Source organism: Anser anser, assembly GCF_964211835.1.
Source record: "Anser anser genome assembly, chromosome: 2".
Lineage (NCBI taxonomy): Eukaryota > Metazoa > Chordata > Aves > Anseriformes > Anatidae > Anser > Anser anser.
Genome location: NC_139721.1, coordinates 115,556,145 through 115,576,445, shown reverse-complemented (window position 1 = coordinate 115,576,445; position 20,301 = coordinate 115,556,145). Strand labels below are relative to the sequence as shown.

Genomic DNA, 20,301 nt, shown 5'->3' with positions numbered 1-20,301 from the left:
TTACTCAACGGAGTAAAAATTTTGCACACAACAATACATGAAAAAACATGCAGGTGTTACTAAAATTAAGCTGCATATGATGAGTAATAAAACCACTGTCTAGGAAGACAAGTCTGATTTATAAAATTCTTTAAATATTGATTTGAATCAATATTGATTGATATGGATATCAGTGAGCTTGTACACATATAAAAATGTTTTTTGACAAAAACATCGAAGAGTGAATTAAAAAGGGGAGAACTGCAGAGAGTTAACTGTTATGTATAATACTGTTAATGTATCATAACAGTTAAGATCTACTACTTAAGAACTGTTCACTTATAAAAATGACCAATAGGAAAAAAGAGTATATAGTTAAAATTCGGAAGACTAAGCAGAGAAATGGTAAGATGTCTTCATACATACAGAAAATGAAAGAGACTAAATTGCTTTTTGTGTTTTCTGTACTTAACCTGTAGAACTGAAATTTCAATGAGAAAACAACAAGAATTTTTATGTGTTAGGAATACCTAACAATTAGATCAGCTGGAAAAAGAAGTTATAGAATATCTATCAATTTTCACCAATGGTTAAAAAAGTATTTTTTAAGGATAGATTAAACGTAAAGACTTTGACCTGGATCAAAGGGATTGACTTCGCAACTCTCAAAGTCTCTTTATGGACTATTTTCTAAAATTAATTTATTCCCTTACATGAGTGACATTTACCCTCACATCCTTAAAAATCAGCTTTAGGTATCTATAAAGTTCAGCTACAATTCTACCAGCATCTGAATAGGGTGGGGGGGTAGGGAGGAAGTATATATGCTGGGAGGATGAGCTGCTGCCAGATGACTGAACTTGAAGCAGGAGGTCTCTCACTAGCAGTCTTCTCCCTACAAGAGGTTCTTCAGAACACTATGTTCAGAGACTGAGAGCCTGCCAGGAAACGATAGTAAGTCTTGCATTCTCTGAGGACTTATACAGTCCATTTACCCCGCCAATTCATTTTTAGTCAATCTCTGCTACTATGAAAGGATGAGGATTTTTAAAGGATGTTTCATACACATATATCGTTTATTTTATAGAGTTGCAACATTGGGTATATCATGCTAGTTAGAAAATTCAATCCCTATCTTCCCTTCTCCCCTCTTTCTTTTTTTTTTTTTTTTTTTTTTTAGTTTGATAAAAGCTTGCTGGATTTTTTCCTCAAATCACCAACTTGTGTAATTTTTCCCTCCTGCCTTCCTTTTCTATTTTGGCTGAGCATGAACATTTTCTGTTCTTTTTCTCAGCCAAAATGACTATTTTTCTGGGCCAAACTTAGCCATGAAAGGTCAATAGGTCATGTGAGAGCTGAGATTGCAATAAGTCTCCAGGTAAAGCTTTTCCTCTGAGGGCATATAGAAGATGTGAAAACTAAAAATATATGGGAGGTTGGGACAGTTGGCAGAGAAAGATTTTGGTTAAAAGCTACGCTGTTTTACAATGCACATAGCTACATAGCTAGAATAAGTTGGCCTATAATTCAGATGAATGAATCTATGTTGCTACTTTCAACCTAGAGTTGCAAAGGTCTGTTGTAGCTAACCATGTATAAGTGAATTTCAGCTTCTATATCCATCTTGGTCTTACAATAAACTGCACGTTCATCCCATAAGAACAGACTCCACATGTCTATTTTGGACTGAATTTGAACATGAAAAAAATCCCTCTGCATCTGTTAGCAATTGTTAATGCCTTTACTACATTTTTTTTAGTAGAAAAAAACAGAGTGTTACTTTATATTGCAGTTTTACTTATCAGACTTGTCTCATTTAAACAAGGAATGTTAAGATCCTCCTTTTTGTCCATTAATAAGTTATAATAAAAATGAGTAAAGCAATTATATCAGCACTTCTAAAATGTTCTTATTTTAAAATAACCATGCTTTTAAAGTAGAACAGCAACATTGTGGCATCTTGGGTTGTCATCACAACAATGGTTGTATTGATTTTGTCTGGGATGGAGTTAATTTTCTTCATCATAGTGGTGCTATGTTTAGGATTTATGTGTTGATAACACACCCAGGTTTTCACTGTTGCTGAGCAGTGCTTATACAGCATCGAGGCCTTCTCTGTTTCTCACACTGCCCCACCATCAAGGAGGCTGGGGGAGCACAAGGAGCTGTGAGAAGGACACAGCCAGGACAGCTGACCCCAACTGACCAAAGGGATACCCTATACCATATGGCATCACTCTCTGCAATAAAAACTGGGAGAAAGGAGGAGGAGGAACTTAACATAGATAGAAAATTTTTAAAAATAAAATGGGAAATCTCTTAATTTTCACCCACAAAGATTGATTAGTGAAATATTTTGCAGGAAATCAAATGGCTGCTGTCTAGAAAGCTACAGAAAAGATCAGACAAAATTGTCACCGAGCTATAGACTGGGAACTACTATTAGACAGAAAAAATACTGTTCTGTCATTGTCTATGCCTTAAATTATTATTATAATATTCTCCCTCCAAATATATTTTACTTTTTTCATGATGGCCTGTCAAAGATGTTTTTTTATTATACATCATGAAAAATACAAGAAAACAGAAAAAAAAAGGCAATCTTGATCATCAAGTATAACCATCTGAAGGTTAGGCATACAGCTATTACATAAACCACACGCACAGAGCAGTTTATTTCCATTATTTCTACTAAAAGATTATCTCCCACACCCTCTAGTTTTTCCTTCAGTATTTGTTCCAGAGTCTTCCATACTACTGAAGTCAGCTATGTGCTTGGAACACTTTGTTCCCCACGACATTTTTTATTTTTTAAGTACTTTGTTATTCTTTTCCAGTCATATAATGACACCCCAAAATTGATGTATAGGTTAAAAACACAGGTACTGAATTTGTCCTGCATTGAATGCTTTATGTTTCAGTTTACCTTGTACCTAACTTATATAGAAATAAGGATTTCAACTCTTTTTCCTTATCTGCCTGGTTTTGTCTTCAAACTTAGTGTAACTATTTTTAAGATAAAGTAAGGAAATTTTTTCTGTACTAGAGATTATCTTCAGTCTCTATCTCTACGTTTGCAATACAGGTCTCAATTTTTCTTTCTTCTCCTTTCACTTACATCAAGCCACATGCATGTTGCTTTCCTAACATTTCTTATGGTCTCTGTCACTCCACATTTGAACATGCTAACCAGCACCATATTTACGTCCTTTCTTCATACTTTTTCTCCTTGTGGTCCCTCTCATCTGAACTTCTGTTACTCTTTTAATTTAATATCTTAATTTACCCAATGACCTTCTTCTGGAGCTGTTAGTTCTAGACAACTGGTGTTTGTTGTGCCATAGCAAAACACTCAAGCCAGTTCCAAAGCTGGAGGCACCATGGGCACCACACAGCAGCAAAGCTGTCCCATTCCAGCAGTGTCACCACACAGAGAATCACTAGCTTGCACAGGGTGCTGCACTGGAGTATTTACAGGCTTTTAGCCACTGATAGCTATCTGGGTGGCACCACACTGTATGAGGCTAATATCCTGTAAGTGTCCTGCTGTGCACATTCAGGCTCTTGCTGTGAAGGGCTGTCAGAAACACCACCCTATCTTGATACATGTGTCCATCTCTGCAGCCAGTAGAAAAAGACATTTAATAAATTCTGAAGGAATAAAGTTTGATTTCCAGCATAGTCTCTGTTCATCTAGGAAATTCTCTAGAACCACTGAGATCCAGAAAGAACAGTTCAGTGAGACTATTCAGAAATTAATAGTTCAACAAATGGTGAAATTATAAGTGTCAACAAAACTTCATGATGTATCCCCCAAGCTCCCTCCTCATTAGTAGAAAGCCTGCATCTGCCAATCATGGAGAAAACAAGGAGAGTAGAAAATTCAGGGCAATTAGCAAAAGAAATCAAGTTTCACGTTTTAAGCAATCAAGCACTATTACAGCCAAGAATGTCTCCTACCTTCTCTAGCTCTATCACTGGCTACGGAACACAGGAAAACAAAAGGTATATAGTAACTCATAATCTAACAGACTATCATGAAAGACGTAAAAGGGAAAAAAAAAGAACAATAGGTGAATTGTATCAATGGTGTGTGAAAAAAATTTCACTTCAAAATCACATTTGAATTTCACATTTGAAATTACGTATAAATGCTTCTCATCCAAAGATCTCAGGGCACTTTGGAAAGTCCTAATGGAACTTTCTCAGTGATATCTGTTGTAAAGCTCTCAAATTACCCACTCCCACCACAGCTAATTTAATAATTTAACAATACACTATAAAAGATTCAGAAAATTTGTTTTAAAAAAAAATCACCAAAATGTATGCAAATGTGTAATTTTGATTACTAACCTAAATAAAAGGCTTTTCCAATGACCATGCAGTGTTGCTTCCAGGCAGTCATTACTGACTGTTTTATTATCTGCATCATGTCCTTCAGCTGATGCACACTGAAAAATTGCCTTATATTGATTATTACATTGAGTAGCTGAGGGAACTGGGGTTATTTAACCTAGAGAAAAGGAGTCTTGGGTAGACCTTATCACTCTTTACAACCATCTCAAAGGAGGTTGGTGTCAGGGTGGGTGTCAGTCTCTTCTCCCAAGCAACAAGCAATAGGACAAGAGGAAATGACCTCAGATTGCACCAGGGTAAATTTAGGTTGGATATTAGGAAAAAATTCTTCACTAAAAGGGTTGTGAGGCATTGGAACAGACTGCCCAGGGAAGTGTTTGAGTCCACATCCCTGTGGGTATTTAAAAGACATGCAGATGTGGTGCTGAGGGACGTGGTTCAGTGGTAGATTTGGCAGTGCTAGGGTAACGGTTGGACTTGATGATCTTAGAGGTCTTTTCCAACCTAAATGATTCTGTGATTCTATCTTTATCATAATCGGATTTTATAATCTGAAGCAATAAAAATCACATTGCAGGCATTAACTGCAACTGCTAAAGGCAAGCCAGTAAGTAGAAATTATGCGCATTTTACTACATGCTCTTCATATTTCTCAGATCAAACACCTTAATAAAAATAATTGGAGTATATCAAACATTTTCAATAATTATCCAACTGATTTTTCCTTGCTGTACTAGAAATTTTGAATTTATTAGTATTAATTTTGAAGTATTTTATCTCACAAAATGAGACATTTATCTAAAATACACTGCTGAATTTCTGTTCATATAAATTTAAGACTAGCTATGATCTCAGCTGGGCTTAATAAGAATTCTTCCAGAGTTCAGGATATTACAAAAGTAGCTGTCTCCACATAAAATGACTCATTTTTCCTATTCATCCTACTATAATCATCCTATGTTCTGGATGTAAGAGAAAGGTTTTTATCTAGATGATCTACCCTGTCAAGAGATAAACTGTTCACTGAAGAGAAGTTATGAAGAAATCATAACAAATTAAGAATAACAGTTTATCTGTTCAGTAAAGCTGCTATAAGGCTTACCTGTTGTTTTAGCTAGTATGTTACATAATGGTCATGTTACATGTTGGTCCCTAATCTGCTCTGCCTGGAGCATCACAAAACCACAGCACAGAATTCACAACACAAAATAACAGCCCAAACTCACAACACATTCCCTGCAGAAAGGCTGCTCAGTGGAAAGTGTTATAAATACATATTTAAAAAAAAAAAAAAGATAAATTGTAAATAAAATGTATTACAGTTCTTCTCCTTGACATATACCTTAGGTATAAATAAACAAATAGTAACTGTCAGTATAGGACATCTGTCAGATGTTTCTCCAAATATATAGCTCAGTAGCTATATGTTCGAACAAGCATATAAATAGCAGTCGTTGAAAAAGTGTAACATTCAAAAAGTCTCGTAAAAGTCATTAGACATTCTACACTATCCAGCACACATCAACCTGGTAAAACATTTCTAGAAGTACAAAAAGATGCACAACAGTGAAACTTGTAATCAATACTTATTCTCTAGAATCTACAAAAATTGGGAAGTCTATAGATTTGTATGTGAGTGGAAGGGTACAGAATGAATGACTGCCACCCCGAATAAGTCCTCTCATGATGGTTTCATAGCATAACTCACCTACTCCTCCCAAATCCATCCCTTTGGCTCCAAATATACATCTTAATTCTTCTCAAAAAGATTTATAAGATATAAGGAAGTTATATTTACTCTAAATAGATTTACAGCTACCCACAAATCTCACCCTTTTTTGCCTTGAGTTTCAAATCCACTTTAGACCCATTTTTTATTGAATTGTAATACACTACATTATGCTTTTCTTCACAATGACTAGTAGAAGATATAAATGCCGAAGAAAATTTCTTCTATCTTACTTTTCCAATCACCCCAAAAACATGGTGATGATTTATATACTAATAGTCTCATTTCCTCTCATCTGATATGGAAATACTGTTGTACCAAAAATTCAAATAACTATTCCATTGTGAGTCAAATTTAATTTAAGAGCTTTCATTTCTTGCAAAGCATTTTAAAACACTGGAACAAATAAAATATTTCATGTAAAAGTCACAAGAATTCAGTGGATGTTATACAAATCACTTCAAAAACACCAAGAGCCAAGAAACATTATCGTACTTTTAATGTGTGTACTCTTCAGACTAGAGAATATACCCCAGCCCAAGCTGAGGAAGGTATGTGACAGACCATTTTATTTTGCATTCCCATCACAGCAACACCTCAGTGGTGCAGCATTTATTTTCCCCACCCAAAGCAAAATCTGCTCCTTGCTATTGCTATCAAGGATCACAAGTGCCTTTAAAAGGCTCTCCCTATAAGCCAAAGTAGCTTTCCCTTGTGAGCGATCATCACCTGATGACAAAAGAGAGAACTTTTTTCTTGATATTCTTATAAACAAAAGGATTCATATTGCACAGAAAATAGTTTATTCCTAATACACTCAAAAATACTAAACATTTAAAGTATTTCAGGTACAACTTTGACAATAAGCATTGCATCTCTAATTTTAAGTTCCAGTAACACCTTACCTTGCTTGACAACTGAGTAGCAACATCTCTCTGTTATTAATTAAAACTTGTAACAGGACCAGAAAGGCTTTTGCTCTTATGAAAGTTGAAGGACTTTCAAATAAACGTGTAATTGTAGTCACAAATTCCTTGGTGGGAATAAACACAAAAGCATTAATATTATCTTACGGAAAATTGTTCATTACATTGTATTTTATCACTGTATTCATTTAATTTTTCCTAAATTTATTTGCATTTGTTGGTAGTATGGGTATTAATACTTTTCATGCCATTCTCAAAGCAAACAAAATCCACAAAACACAACTAAATAAATTTTGTCCAAGAGAGACTGGCCCAGTGAAAAGCTGCTCTGTACAACTTCTCAAAAACTGCAGCACACAAACACTATCAACAGTACTATGTCCAAAATGGACTACAAAACATTAAAAAAAATCTTGCCTTAAGTATAAGATATTTTAACATATTTATTTTAAAGGAAAGCTAATAGTTTTTCAGAATATATGTGTATTTCAGCACAAATAAGGTGAAATGTTCTCATATATGTAGAAAGATTAAACACCTCTAGAAAGCAGGAACATTTTGCTATTACTTGTTGGAGTTACCATGGGTTAAAACAACATTGTCAATTAAAATCAGTTACATCAAGCTCATCTGAGAGTGCTCTAATGATCTGGCTTAAGACATATAGGCAACATTTTTTTAAATTTTTTTTTGGCGTCTGAGCACTGCAAAACAGCACTAGATTATCCAAAGAATATCTGCAGCACATCTTTGCTGACCTACAGAACTCAATACATCAGAAAAGCCCCAAATTGCTGAAATACTAGTACATTAATTATTAATTGTTTCACTGTTGTATTGTTCTTCCCTCCTTTTCAACTGTTTGATGTATCCATGGAGATTCTGCAGGGTAAGGACACTTTTCATTACAACCGAGCACACTTTACTGCAACAAGATCATAATTTTATAATTGATATTCTTGGTAATGCTGCAAAGCCAATTCAAACTAAATCATGAAAAGCAATTAAGTTTTTTAGTTGGTTGCACAAGGGGAATACAGACCACTATTTCACTACAGAAGAAACTCTGAAATTGCTTTGGCAATTATTTGTTGTATTCTTCTGTATTTTCAAATTTGCTTCCTATGAATTGCAAATACCTCCATAATATTGTAAGTCAAGAGTTAGAAAGATTTTGTTAAAGACACTTATATCTCATTAATTCATACTGATGTTGGCAATAGTGTCAACATCAGAAGTAGCTACTTGTCTACACTTAGGAGAAAGACAAGGAATTGAGAGAAAGGTAACTGAAATATGAGAGCAATGTTATAAATGTGTATTTTTCAGTGCTATAACTGGATATGACTGAGATAAAAAAAGACTATGTCTAACTGTGCAAAGAAACAATGCAACTGTGACAATGTATTGCTATATTTATTATGGCCATAGTTTTGGTATAGTAAAAAATTCAGAGTTCTGAGATTCTTTCTGGTGATATAATAACAATAAATTAAAAAGAAAACAAAACAGAAGACAACAATAAAAAAATAATTCAAAGTTACAAAATCCTTTTGCAGAGCCCATGTCTGTTAGCTTTCACCATTCATGTCCTGAAGTGTGGTACAGGAGAATCTGGAGTAAGAGACACCCTGATCTTGAGGACTCATGCTGCTGATTCATGAAGGTATGATTTGCACAAGGAGTAACTGGTACCATCAGTATCCACACCCAGGACCGATGGTTTCTCTGCAAACTTATCAAAATCTCAGTTGTTTTTCACTCATTCAAAGGTGACTCTTAAGAGCCAGATGAAAGCTATGAAAGACTTTTTTTTTTTTAATCTACTGCTATAGTTTGTCAAATATATTTGATTCTGAGTTCTTTTTCCACACTTTATTTTAAAAACATCACTTCAGATTTTTTTGTTTTCAAGATTTCAAGATAAGAAACTAAAATATAAAGACTCTGTATCAGAGAGGGATGATTTCCACTTCTTAGCTACATTAATTCTATGAAGATTTATATTAGTATGGGTGACCAAAGAATGGCATTTCTCCTTTTCATTCTTTTGGCTTCTATTTTATAACTAGTTTTATTCCTGTTCCTGAAGAGGGTAGAAAAAAAAGGTAGGCTTAAGTCTTGTAAGCTAAGGGAGTTTCCAGATAATATACACAAAGCTGAATGACTTCTATCTTGAATTTGTATCTTTAAGCATCTTTTAATATATTGGTTTGCGGTTTTATTAAAAAGAGTCATAGATTTGTCATTACCTTCTTTATGGCCCTGAGGTCCTTCTACCTCTTAAGCTATAGTACACAGGAGCTCTACAAAAGACCAAATACTTGGGAGACTGACACTAGGCATTTGCTTTTTCTTCTTCCCTTCTTTCATTAGGATGGACTTGTGTGTCATGCTGAGAATCTTGAAAAGTGCATGGATTATTACTTTCAGCTTTTAGCAATAAAACATTGCTTGTAATGTGATAGTGCCTGGCGGCTCAGTTCAGGAGGTTTGTATTTTTAGATCCTGTTCATGAGCAATAGAAATACGATTTCTGCTTCCAAAATCCTACAACCTTATTTGAGGAAGCAAAATAGCTAGACCCTGTTTTTCAGCATTTTGTAATATAGTTTTTAATGTGCAATATTTTTTTCAGTTACAGCTTTGGGTACTAACCCAATTTCTGTCATTACTTTGACATATGCTGTTAGAAGAACACCTATATTTATCTATATTTCAATTTTCTAATCTAAAAAATTGCAATACTTGGTCACAAAAATTTATGACAAATTTTTAATGATTAGGCAGCAATTTTAAAGCCACAGAGTTCCAACCATTACTTTGTATTTTTTCTGTAACTGGTTGGAGAATTTCAGAGTTGATTATTTTTACATATGTCAAAAATTTGATTCAAGTAGTTAAGAGCCCCTGTATCAGAAAGGCAGTCCTTTTAGCAATGCAAGTCTTACATAAACAACAAATTCTTCACATAAAGCATCATGCTGTAGCCATATGCTTGCTACACATCGCTGTCTTTCTCCGAATGTCTAAGTGAATGTTCTTTGAACAGACTTCTCTGAATATGTCACCAACTTGCACCAAGACACACTGTTAGAAACTGTGACGTTACAGGACAATTTGCCACCTGTTGATGCTGTTGTAGTGGTGTCTGTGGAAAGCTTAAGGCCAGTTGACAGGCATTTACAAAAAGCACACTGACAATTCTGACAAGGAACAGAAATGACTTTTAGGAAGAGAATGACTGACTTCAGGCTGCAAGAAGAGATTGGTGGAAGACAGTAGATTATTTTTTTTCATTTAAACATTATTGCTAAAACAATATTTATAGAAACCAAATGACTGTCTCTCAAGTCGAGCCTAAAGTATTTTTATAGTCAAGATGAATGTCAGGTTACAGCACACTTCACCAGAATGTCTGATGAAAACATGAGCTACAGTTCTTATTTTCTTTGTAATTTTTATTCTCTCCAAGCAGAGATTTTTTTTGTTTGTGAATTGTGCAGAATTAGTGTCAAAAATTAAACACTATTTCTCTAAACATGGAATATTTTGGTAACTGAAATAGAAAGCTTTTAATCATCTCTCCCAAAAATTATATTACACATACATCAGAACTAGTAACTTTATTCAGTGACACTAAAAAGAAAACCGACAGTTATTTAAATGTGAATTTCTAAATGCAAGACATTTGACGTACAAACTAGCCAAAGTCCTTTAAAGATAGGATAAAATACAGCTTTAGATTCATTCAGGACACTCATTTTCTCTTTTAAATGTCTAAGAGTGTTCCACCCAAGTAGCTGTCCTCATTGCTTTTTTTTATTGCTTTTCCTTAGTGCCATTATCAGCTATGGTCATAGAGTTTTCTAAATTGATTGAATTCCAACTGCAGTAGCAATTTATATATCCATTAGTACCAGCTCTTGAGAATCAGAGAACAAGAAAAACTATACACCTCATTATTTCTGTTTTCAACAAACAAAAATACAAGATCAACATAAATATAATCTGTATTACATAAAAAGGTATTTTTCTCTAAGTAACATTTTCTGGAGGACGTTATTGAGCCTTTAAAATGTTTTTCTCAAGTAAGATGTTAAATCTGCATTTCCTAGTTTTGAGTAAATTGAGAGATCTCTTCCTAATTTCCAGCTATTCAGATACTTAAGTGGTACTGAGATAAACATTTTGAAAATACAAAAGCACTATCACAGGCATCTTTAACTATCTATTACTGAAATTCCATGCCATTGAATATTGTTAATCTGAAACCAAACCTTTTCTTGAATCAGCCTCTGTAGATGAATCCCGCATGACAACATCGCAGAAAACATGGTGAGCATGTACTGCTGAATTTTGCATATTCCAGTTGCCAAGGAATTCAGTACAGCTGTTAATCCCACTTTTTCAATGACGCTCTGGAAAGCACTGGGTGAACAACGAGTAATTCTGCATAAAGCCTACAAAAGTGAAACAAATATTGCTGTTTAATGAGACTTATCTCAATAAAAATAATAGAGAATAAAATAGTAACAACTTTTCCAATAGATTAGGAATACAGAGAATTCACACAATTTCAGTCATAAGATAAACATTTGGGGAAAAGGCTACTTTATTCTTCTTTTCTTCTTCCTCTCTTTTTTTTTTTTTTTTTTTTTAAGAGACCTGTAATTCTTCTAAATGTATTGAAATGTATTGCTATACACCCCATGCAGCTGAAACTGAAATCTTTGGTACGTCAACATCAAGCAGTCACATTACTCTCTCTCTCTCCAGAGGATGATAATGATGGATTGGCATAGTCCATGCTTGGGACTTCCATCAGTACAGAATGTAGGCAGTATTGGATAACACTGCTAGAAAAAAGCACAGGCAGCAGAAAATACTGATATGGCACACACCACAGAAACTCTGGTCACCCATAAGCGTGGGCATCTTTCTTCTCTCTCTTTGCTGGTGGACACTCTCTAACCATAATCTGATATGCAGTAGCTTATTATCTGAAGTCCATCCAAAACCAGGCTTCAGTTTGCCTCAGTCTAACTACTTTAGCTCTAGATATTTGTTAAGAGGTGCTCTTTAGTATTGCTAACATACAAACTCTTCTCCAAATAGCAGATTTACAAGTGTCAGTGAGGAAAACAGTTCTAACAGAAAATGCAGATACTGACTGTGCTCTAGAGAAGTGATCACAAACCCCGTTCAGTGGACGCTAACTTAGCTATTTCATAACAAACATTATCAAATGACCTCCAGGGTGGATTAGTCTCCAAATCAACACGGCTTTTCTTCAGGAAATGCAACCTTCAAGACACTGTAACTGCTTTTGCGGTCTCCAGTTAAAGAAAATATGACTCTTCAGACATTTAAAATAGCATTTAATTTTCTTTGGCTTGAAAGTAGTGTTAGGATAGGAAAACGGACTAATTACTTGATTCACATTAAAATCTGAATTGGTTTTAGGGAACTCTGAAAGCAACTTTATTCTGTGAAAAGTACTCAGTATTACCAATTCTTTTTTCTCTCCTGACCACCTATATTTAGAAACTACTGCTTACTCTGCATGCATTCAGCAGTAAGCTCCCATTTAAGAGGAGGGGGAAAAAAAAAGAAAAAAGGACGGAGTAAAAAAGATAATAAACCAAGGACATATGTTTTTAAACAGACATTTTACTGATGCTGTTCATCTTTCCTATTCATCCTTGTCCTTTTTGGTCCCAGAACCATATTGATTGCAGCTTTTTCTCTCCCTCCCCCCACTTTTTTTGCTTCTTTCTTAAAACATAGGCAGTCAATCTCAGTTTCTTACTACAGCACGGTCTATTTCCCCAGGGATACAATCCAGCTCTTCATCTCTAGTCTGAGTTCTCAAAATGAGCAGGCACAAGGTATGCACATTTACAAAATGTATCATCGAGGGTCGTATTACCAGTGAGTTGCTGGGACCTGGGGACAGACTGTGCCAAAGCATCAGGAGCGATGTTGGTGAGCTAACATGGGGAATGTGGAGTTGCCAATGCCTTGACTCCTTGCTATGGACCTGGTCAAAAAAGGGTGACCATGGCCACAAGGCCATCGAGATCACCTCCAAGGTGTAGGAGGTGATCCACCACCTAGGACTGTATTGCAGTTTTAGAGACAGCAGAAAAGCTCCAGCTGACCAATGGGGGTGAAGCTTTAAACCCCCATTGGCTAGTATGTCACTGAGAGCTGTGTTGAATGAGTGAAACCAACACTTCATCCGAAAAGCAGAAGAGAGAGCTCAATGGGGCATAGAAGACATTCTCCTAAATCACTTAAGTAGATCTGCATCTGGAGAAAACAGATGAAGAAAGGTGAAAAGGCAGTAGAGCAAGGATCAGGAAACGATTAGAATAAGAGAAGACTTCACGCCACCCTCCTCTCTCAGCAGCAGTCTTTGAACAAGAAATGATCACAGTGAGAAAGGCCTTGGCAGAGCCTCTCCTAGAATGAACTTCTGTCCTTGCTCTCCGCATAGACTTAAGGCTGCAGCTTTTCTCTCAGCAGCTCCAACCCTAACGCCATCTGTGCCTTATCCATTGCTTCCTGGTCTTGCATGTCTACCACATAGGTAACTTTCAGAGACCACCCAAGTCTCTGAAAGAAACTATTCAGCATCAATTATTTAAGAAAAAACAAGAAACAAAACAACTGTGTTGAGCTCTCCCAATTTTTTTTGCATTTAAGTGGCTTATATTTCAAGTAGTTACTTCTCCTGTAGCAGAAGAAGTTATTTCTTAAAAATTAAATAAATTATTTTTTAAAATGAGGATATAACTTCCAATATACTACAAAGAAAATATTCTTCTTGCTGCTAAGCTTGTCAAAATGTCACTTTGGCATCTTATCGAATTATTTCTTCTCCAAATCTAGCAAAACAATAAAAGATATAATTTTCCTACAGGCAAAATCTGTGATATTTACCTGAGGCAGGCTGGACTCCAAAGTGAGCAAAAATACTGAGACATAATCCCCATTTGCCACCTCTGACAGTTAGGACAACGAAAAGTCTCATTTCTTGACTCCAGAGACTGAAGACTGAAAATTTTCTACATATATCTTTATTACTGTTTGAAACAATCGTAAGTAAAACTCCTTAGTGCCCCACTGCTGATACACTTTGCAGACAGCCTGCTACCTCTAGGTAAAGACACAGCACATGTATTTTTAACAGAGATGTATTTTTATATGCGGATATACATGTCAGTCAAGAATATTCTTCAGGATACATTTAAACAAGGCAGGAACGATTGCATTATAAAACATAATAGAATGCTGTTGATTTCAATTTACATGGTCATGCAGAATAAAAAATGCCTACATAACTATGGCAACAGTATGTTACAATGATACTTAAAGAACGTAGAAACTGTATAGTACAATATAACCTGAGAATACATTAGTATGCTATGTAAAAAAAATAGTTTGTTACTTAAATCTCTATAAACTTCAGCTGGGAAAAGATCCACCTGTGCTAGATTTCAGTATCAAGTGGTTATTTGAGTATTTACTAAAGTTAATGTTATACGCCCAAACACCCCAGCAGTATTAATACATAACCAAGATTTACATCAGGTCTTTATTAATAAATCCAATAAATCCAAGTTCACCCTTTTGTTCCTTTGGTGTTTTGCTACAAAGAAGCAAAAGGAGTAGAGGACCATCTTAGTATGTTTTACTTTAGGAACTTACTGGTCCATCTCACTTCATATGCAATACAAAATAATTATACCTCATTATACCTCTTCAATAAAGAGCACAGTCCCCAGAACAGCAAGGGGAAAACCCAGGAACAACTTCAGACAAAAAGCACACTTGGGTGAAATGATCTGTGTGGAAGGAGGAGTTTGAATCTGCTACATAGATAGCAATAATTTCCATCAAGACAAGAAAAACAAGAAATGGAGCAGTTGGACCACCGATGTAGAAGACTGAATGTCTCATACTCCTGCAGTCCCTCTCCTGCTGGTTTCATTCAAAGCTCCCCAATATGTTTACCTGGAGCTAGCCCCCACCTCTAGCAAGACTGCAGCCTCAGTAACTACCCAAGGGAAAGGGATGATTCTTCAGTGAGCCTGCTGCCTTCAGAGGAAAAAATGTTGGAAACAGGTGGTGGGTTTTGTTTGTTTGTTTTTGCTTATATACTCCTTATGTACATTTATACTGCAGATTTGCACGTATTCAAGCACAAGATGTTGAGGAAATTTTTGCATCAGCAGAATTCAGTGTGCAGACACCACTTGGTAATCACTTTAAACTGCCATCCTGGACATTAAAGCATGCACTGCTAAGGAACCTGGGCTTGACAGACAAAAATTAATAGAAAGGACATCTATCAAATCATCTGAGTTCATTTAGAGAATCCTGGTAACTGCAGCTATCACGGCCTCTTAAAAACCACAGCTTGGTACTAACATACGTCACCTATAAGAGGGCTTGCAGAGTAGTTCCTGAGGACAAGTAAGCTTTGACAATTGTCTTTGAATTTGCATGAAAAGTAAAAAATTAAAATAAAAAAAAAAATCAAGGGGTAAGAGCTTGGCAAAAATGAGACAATCATTGCAAGGCTAATGAGAGCCAACCCAGGAATGCCAGATGACTCAATTCTGAGGTACAATTTAAATATGGTAACGTACGATACATGCCACTGCATTTAACATACCTGCTTGAATAAGGAGCCCATCCAGATCACTTTGCTCTATCACAGCTGCAGTGATGAGATGAAGGAACTGAGTAGAGCAACCCAAAATCTCTGATACTTTCAACCTCCTCACTTGGAAAAGACCGCACAAATGCCAGCACTGATGGAGTGAACTGAGCAGTTAAATAGTCTCTCTGACTAGTAAACAGTAGTAGCTGTTGATGGATACTCAAAAAAAAGCGGGAAGGGGAGAAATCATCTAGGCTACAATACACAGTTCAGGTTTTAGCATCCTCTTAAACATTTTTCCCACTTTCCATATAAAATGCATGAGGCTCTTCTCATCAGATGTTACACAATAAAAGGCAACTCCAGTGGTGCTCAAGACAGGATAGCTACCCATGGCATAAATGCTCTGGCAAAGAAAACGTCTATCCATGGTTCACTTCAACCTTACAGTCTTGGGAGGATGGCATGTATGGGATCTCAAAGAGGCTAAGGATAGACAGGGACAAACAACAATCCTCCCTTCTGATAGTCACCACAAACTTCACCTGAGGGCAAAGTGTGCAAATAATACGGCAGTAATGATACTGATTTCTGAGTTGACAGCTAAAAAAACTCTAACAGGTATTTACTGATGAGAAGAGTCTTCTGAGAAAGAGAAGTAACTCCCGCATCTTTCTGAGCAGACAAAAGCTCTCAACTTCCTCGGGTGCAGTATATCATCCAAGAAGAAACTGACTTTTCAATGGGGGGTAAAGGAAGCCCACTGACATTTTCTTTAATGATTTTGCTTCATCAGTGGCTGAATGTAGTTCTCTGAAATACACTGCTCCTTGTAACACACAAAATAGGAGTAACTGCTCGACTAGCCCCTGCCAGAAGAGTCTAGTGTAGAAGTCAAGGGACTGGTTATTTCTGTAGCAAAATTTTTCATGTGGATAGCAGAGAATCAGGAGGAAAATTTCAAGGACAAGCTGAACGAGAGAAAAAGAGCTATGATTTAGTAGCAAGCAAATAAAAACTGCCCAGTCTAATGATTGACAAGAACTGAAAGCACAAGATAGAAAGCATGCCTTGTGGCAACGTAGTGGTACAAGAGCAGATTGAACAGACTTCTTTAAATACTTAATAAGAAAATCATAACTCTAATCTCCAGCCTTTCATCATATATACAGTCATAATGCATGCATAAAATTCATACGTCAAATGCTTAAGGTCTCAAAAAATAGCCTTTCCGTAAAATCAGCCTAAAAGCCAGACTCACAAGCAGGTTTAAGATATAAATGTTCTGTATAGATGTTACACATATATTTCACATTTTTAAAGACTGGTAATCCTCTACCCATAATAGTCTTAATACCAAGCTGTTACAAAGAATTCAGATACCCCAGAACAAAGGCCTCTGTAACATGTATTTTACTAAATAAAATGTGCTGTTCTAAAAGGACAACACATTTTCCCAGTGTTTGAGCAGTTTATTTTCCATGCAAGTATTTTCCAAAAACACATGTTGAGGTTCAGTATCTAATACATACACACATATTATCTAAAATTTTTATTTTTCTACCATTTTTTTCATCAGCCACAGTTAAAAGATGCTTTTAATTCTCTCTCATTTATTACCTCAGTGCTACATTACCTAAGTGCATGCAAGTGAAGAAGTAACTTTACCATTTTCCATCAGGGAAGCCCAAACGAATTTATTAGTGAGCCTGAGCGCAAGTCAGGAAATCAGCATCCAGTTATCACGTTTCATTTAAAATAAGTCAGTTTACTGTTCAACCCTGAAAGATTACCTGTATTGGTGGCCAAGGCTTTTGTTCAGTAAACAAGACATATGGCTAAACTCACAGCCCTTCTAAATACTGTCTACCTCACAAATCTTTTTCTTCCAACCTTCTAATCGTATGTCATAGCTCTTTGTCTTACAATCATCCTATGTTAACTTATAAATTCTTCAGGGCAAAGACTAGCCTCGACAACTGTACAGAAAGTAACGAGATGACTTCAAATGTCTTCAGTTAAAATATACCATTAAAATAAATTTCAATTTTACAAAGATTTTATTGATTCCTTGAAAAATTAAACTTCTCTAACACAAGTCATGATTACCAGCACAAGAAAACATATGCTCAAGAAAATGATTAATTGCAAGAACTTTCAATACATTTGTTTTCAACATGGGTGGATGTATTAGGTTTCAATTACAGGGTATCTCAGGGAATGTAGAACAATATGAACAAGGGCAACATCTTCATAAGATACTGCCACGAAGAGGAATATGAATTTTAATCAAAATGTTGCATGCTGACTAACTGATAAATCTACCTGAACCATCTTTTAGCCCTTTTAGGCAGGTTATATTGGTCTATTCTTACACCAAGAAAGAGTAAGAAAAACATAATCAAACTGGACTGCAATATGTGTACTTTTCAGTTGTTTGTAAGTACATTTCAATATAATATGTAATACACACACAGAAAACATGCTCAAAAAAACCAAAACAGTTTCAGAACAAAAAATTTTCAAAGTAAAACAGGAAACATTTCTATATAATGAAAGGACATTTCTTACCGAAATAGCAGTTATCTTCAAAGAATCTACTGTAGAATGTGTGAAAAGGTACCATAAGACAGGTCCAATTTCTCCTGTAATAAATCCTTGTGCATAGCAAGAGAGAGTAGTGCAAACGTTTTCAATGATCTTTGCTGCCAAATGATTCACTACCCGGTCTTCCTATAGGAATAAGCGGAAATAAAAGACTTACATGTAAATATTTGTAACGTTTCTGATTTGCTTTTAAACTAAGTCCTATGTCCACATTTTATTCAATGTGTATTGCCTTAGTGTGGTTTCTTACTTTTATTTGATATTTGGCAAAGTTATTTCATAAGAAACCTCTGCTTGTAACAGGAACATGTTTACAAATCGTATACCTCCCCCTTTCTCTCCTACTGTAAAGAAGACATTTAATACAAGTATAATTTAATACAAAATCTTTCCACTCCAAATGATCACCCCAAATTAAATGTAGCCACTAAAAAAAATGAAAAGCCTTTGTTACATTACAGGTGTTCCATGATCAGTGCTTTATGAATGAATGTGGGTGTGTACCAAAACTCATCACTACAATAGTCTCTGAATAGCATGAGTTTGAGACGTACAGTTATATTAGGAAAAATCAAATTAAATGAAGTAAACTCTTTATTCAAAACAACTAACAATTTATTGGGATAAAGAAAAGGCCTTCTTACAAGTCAGGTTATTCCAAAATTCCCTTTTCTTCAGATTCTGAAACAGACAATGCTGACCAAAGTCTAAGATAAATTATCGGGTCCAATTTACTACAGTAATTCCTAAATTTTCCTAAGAGATTCTCAATCCTTCAAGCTATTTTTAGGACTAATCAAATCATTTTATCTGCAAAATCATTTTGGAAAGCCACTATGTGATTCTGTAATAAAAAATAAAGTTATTTATGCATACCACAAACAGTCTGCAAATGTAGTTTACATATCTACATAATACTATACACACTACAGTTTCTCTATTGAATAAAAAACGTGTCAGAATAAGGGCAAGACATCAGCGTATCACAGAAATCACATGGCAGTCATTTTTCCTCAACATTACTGTTACTGACCCAAGTGGAAGCTTAGTACAGGTCACTTCAAAGCAACCTTTACTTTTTTTTCTTGACTCTGCTTTCACTTAAAACCTTAACAAAACTAGAAGATTCATTCCTAGTGTATTTTTGGCTGTCCATTGCCTCACCTTATTTCCATCTTTAACTGTGAATAAGTGAAGTCCTTCAAGAATGTCTTAAATAGCACTCATGAGTTCAGCAAGAGTGAATTTTAATATGAGAAGGACAACCAATTTAATTTGTCAAGTCTACCTCAGAGCCTGGCTTCACAAATAATTCATCATAACATCTAATGGAGTTCTTTCTTATACTAATCTCCACATCATCCTACTACTACCCTTTGGATTTCTGACATTTATCTTCACAATCAGACCCACCAACAACTGTGAGCAATGATAATGAAACCTTTCAGAAAGTGGTACAAAAGCCATCCAGAAGTGGAGAACATACACTTTATTAAAAATATATTCAATAGCCATTCTTCCTCCTACAGAAATATGTATTCTAAAATACAGACACTGATGTAGAGATGTTTGGAAACTCTGGTATAGCGCTGTTAAAAAAGTTTTTATTCGCAATTTTAAATCTAATCCTTTGTGTTCTCCCAAAGTACTACAGCTCTACTCAAAATATGTAAGAGAAATAACAGAACCAACTCCCATCTAAACCAATTATGCTCTATCATAAAACTCTGACTTCTACTTACTTCTGATTTACAGCCATGAAAGCAAAGGGGATTCAGGTTTCTCTGGTTTTACAGTTTTTATTACTGCAACATAGTGAATCATCTCAGTCTATTAAATACCTAAATACATATACATATTTACCAAAATTAAGCTTCTGAGAACTTTTTTATATATAATGTTCATTTTATATCTTTTTCTGTGCATTAAACTTTCAAATTTCAGTCTTTTTTTCTTTCTTTCTTACAGTTAAGGTAAAAAAAATACACCAATTTATCATATTAACTATATGCATTTGAAATCCATAATTG

The 20,301-nt window shown here is 35.3% G+C and overlaps 1 protein-coding gene across 6 annotated transcripts in view; it reads right to left on the bottom strand.

Moving 5' to 3' along the window:
* ULK4 (unc-51 like kinase 4) overlaps positions 1-20,301 on the bottom strand; it is a 245,766-nt gene that overhangs the window by 170,940 nt on the left and 54,525 nt on the right. For all 6 annotated transcript variants that reach the window (XM_083825680.1, XM_083825679.1, XM_083825683.1 and 3 more), the window contains 3 exons: positions 18,236-18,397; positions 11,271-11,453; positions 6,970-7,097 (listed from right to left, as the gene is read on the bottom strand). In XM_083825680.1, the coding sequence (XP_083681806.1) occupies positions 6,970-7,097; positions 11,271-11,453; positions 18,236-18,397 (473 nt within the window). The remainder of the gene's footprint in view (positions 1-6,969; positions 7,098-11,270; positions 11,454-18,235; positions 18,398-20,301) is intronic.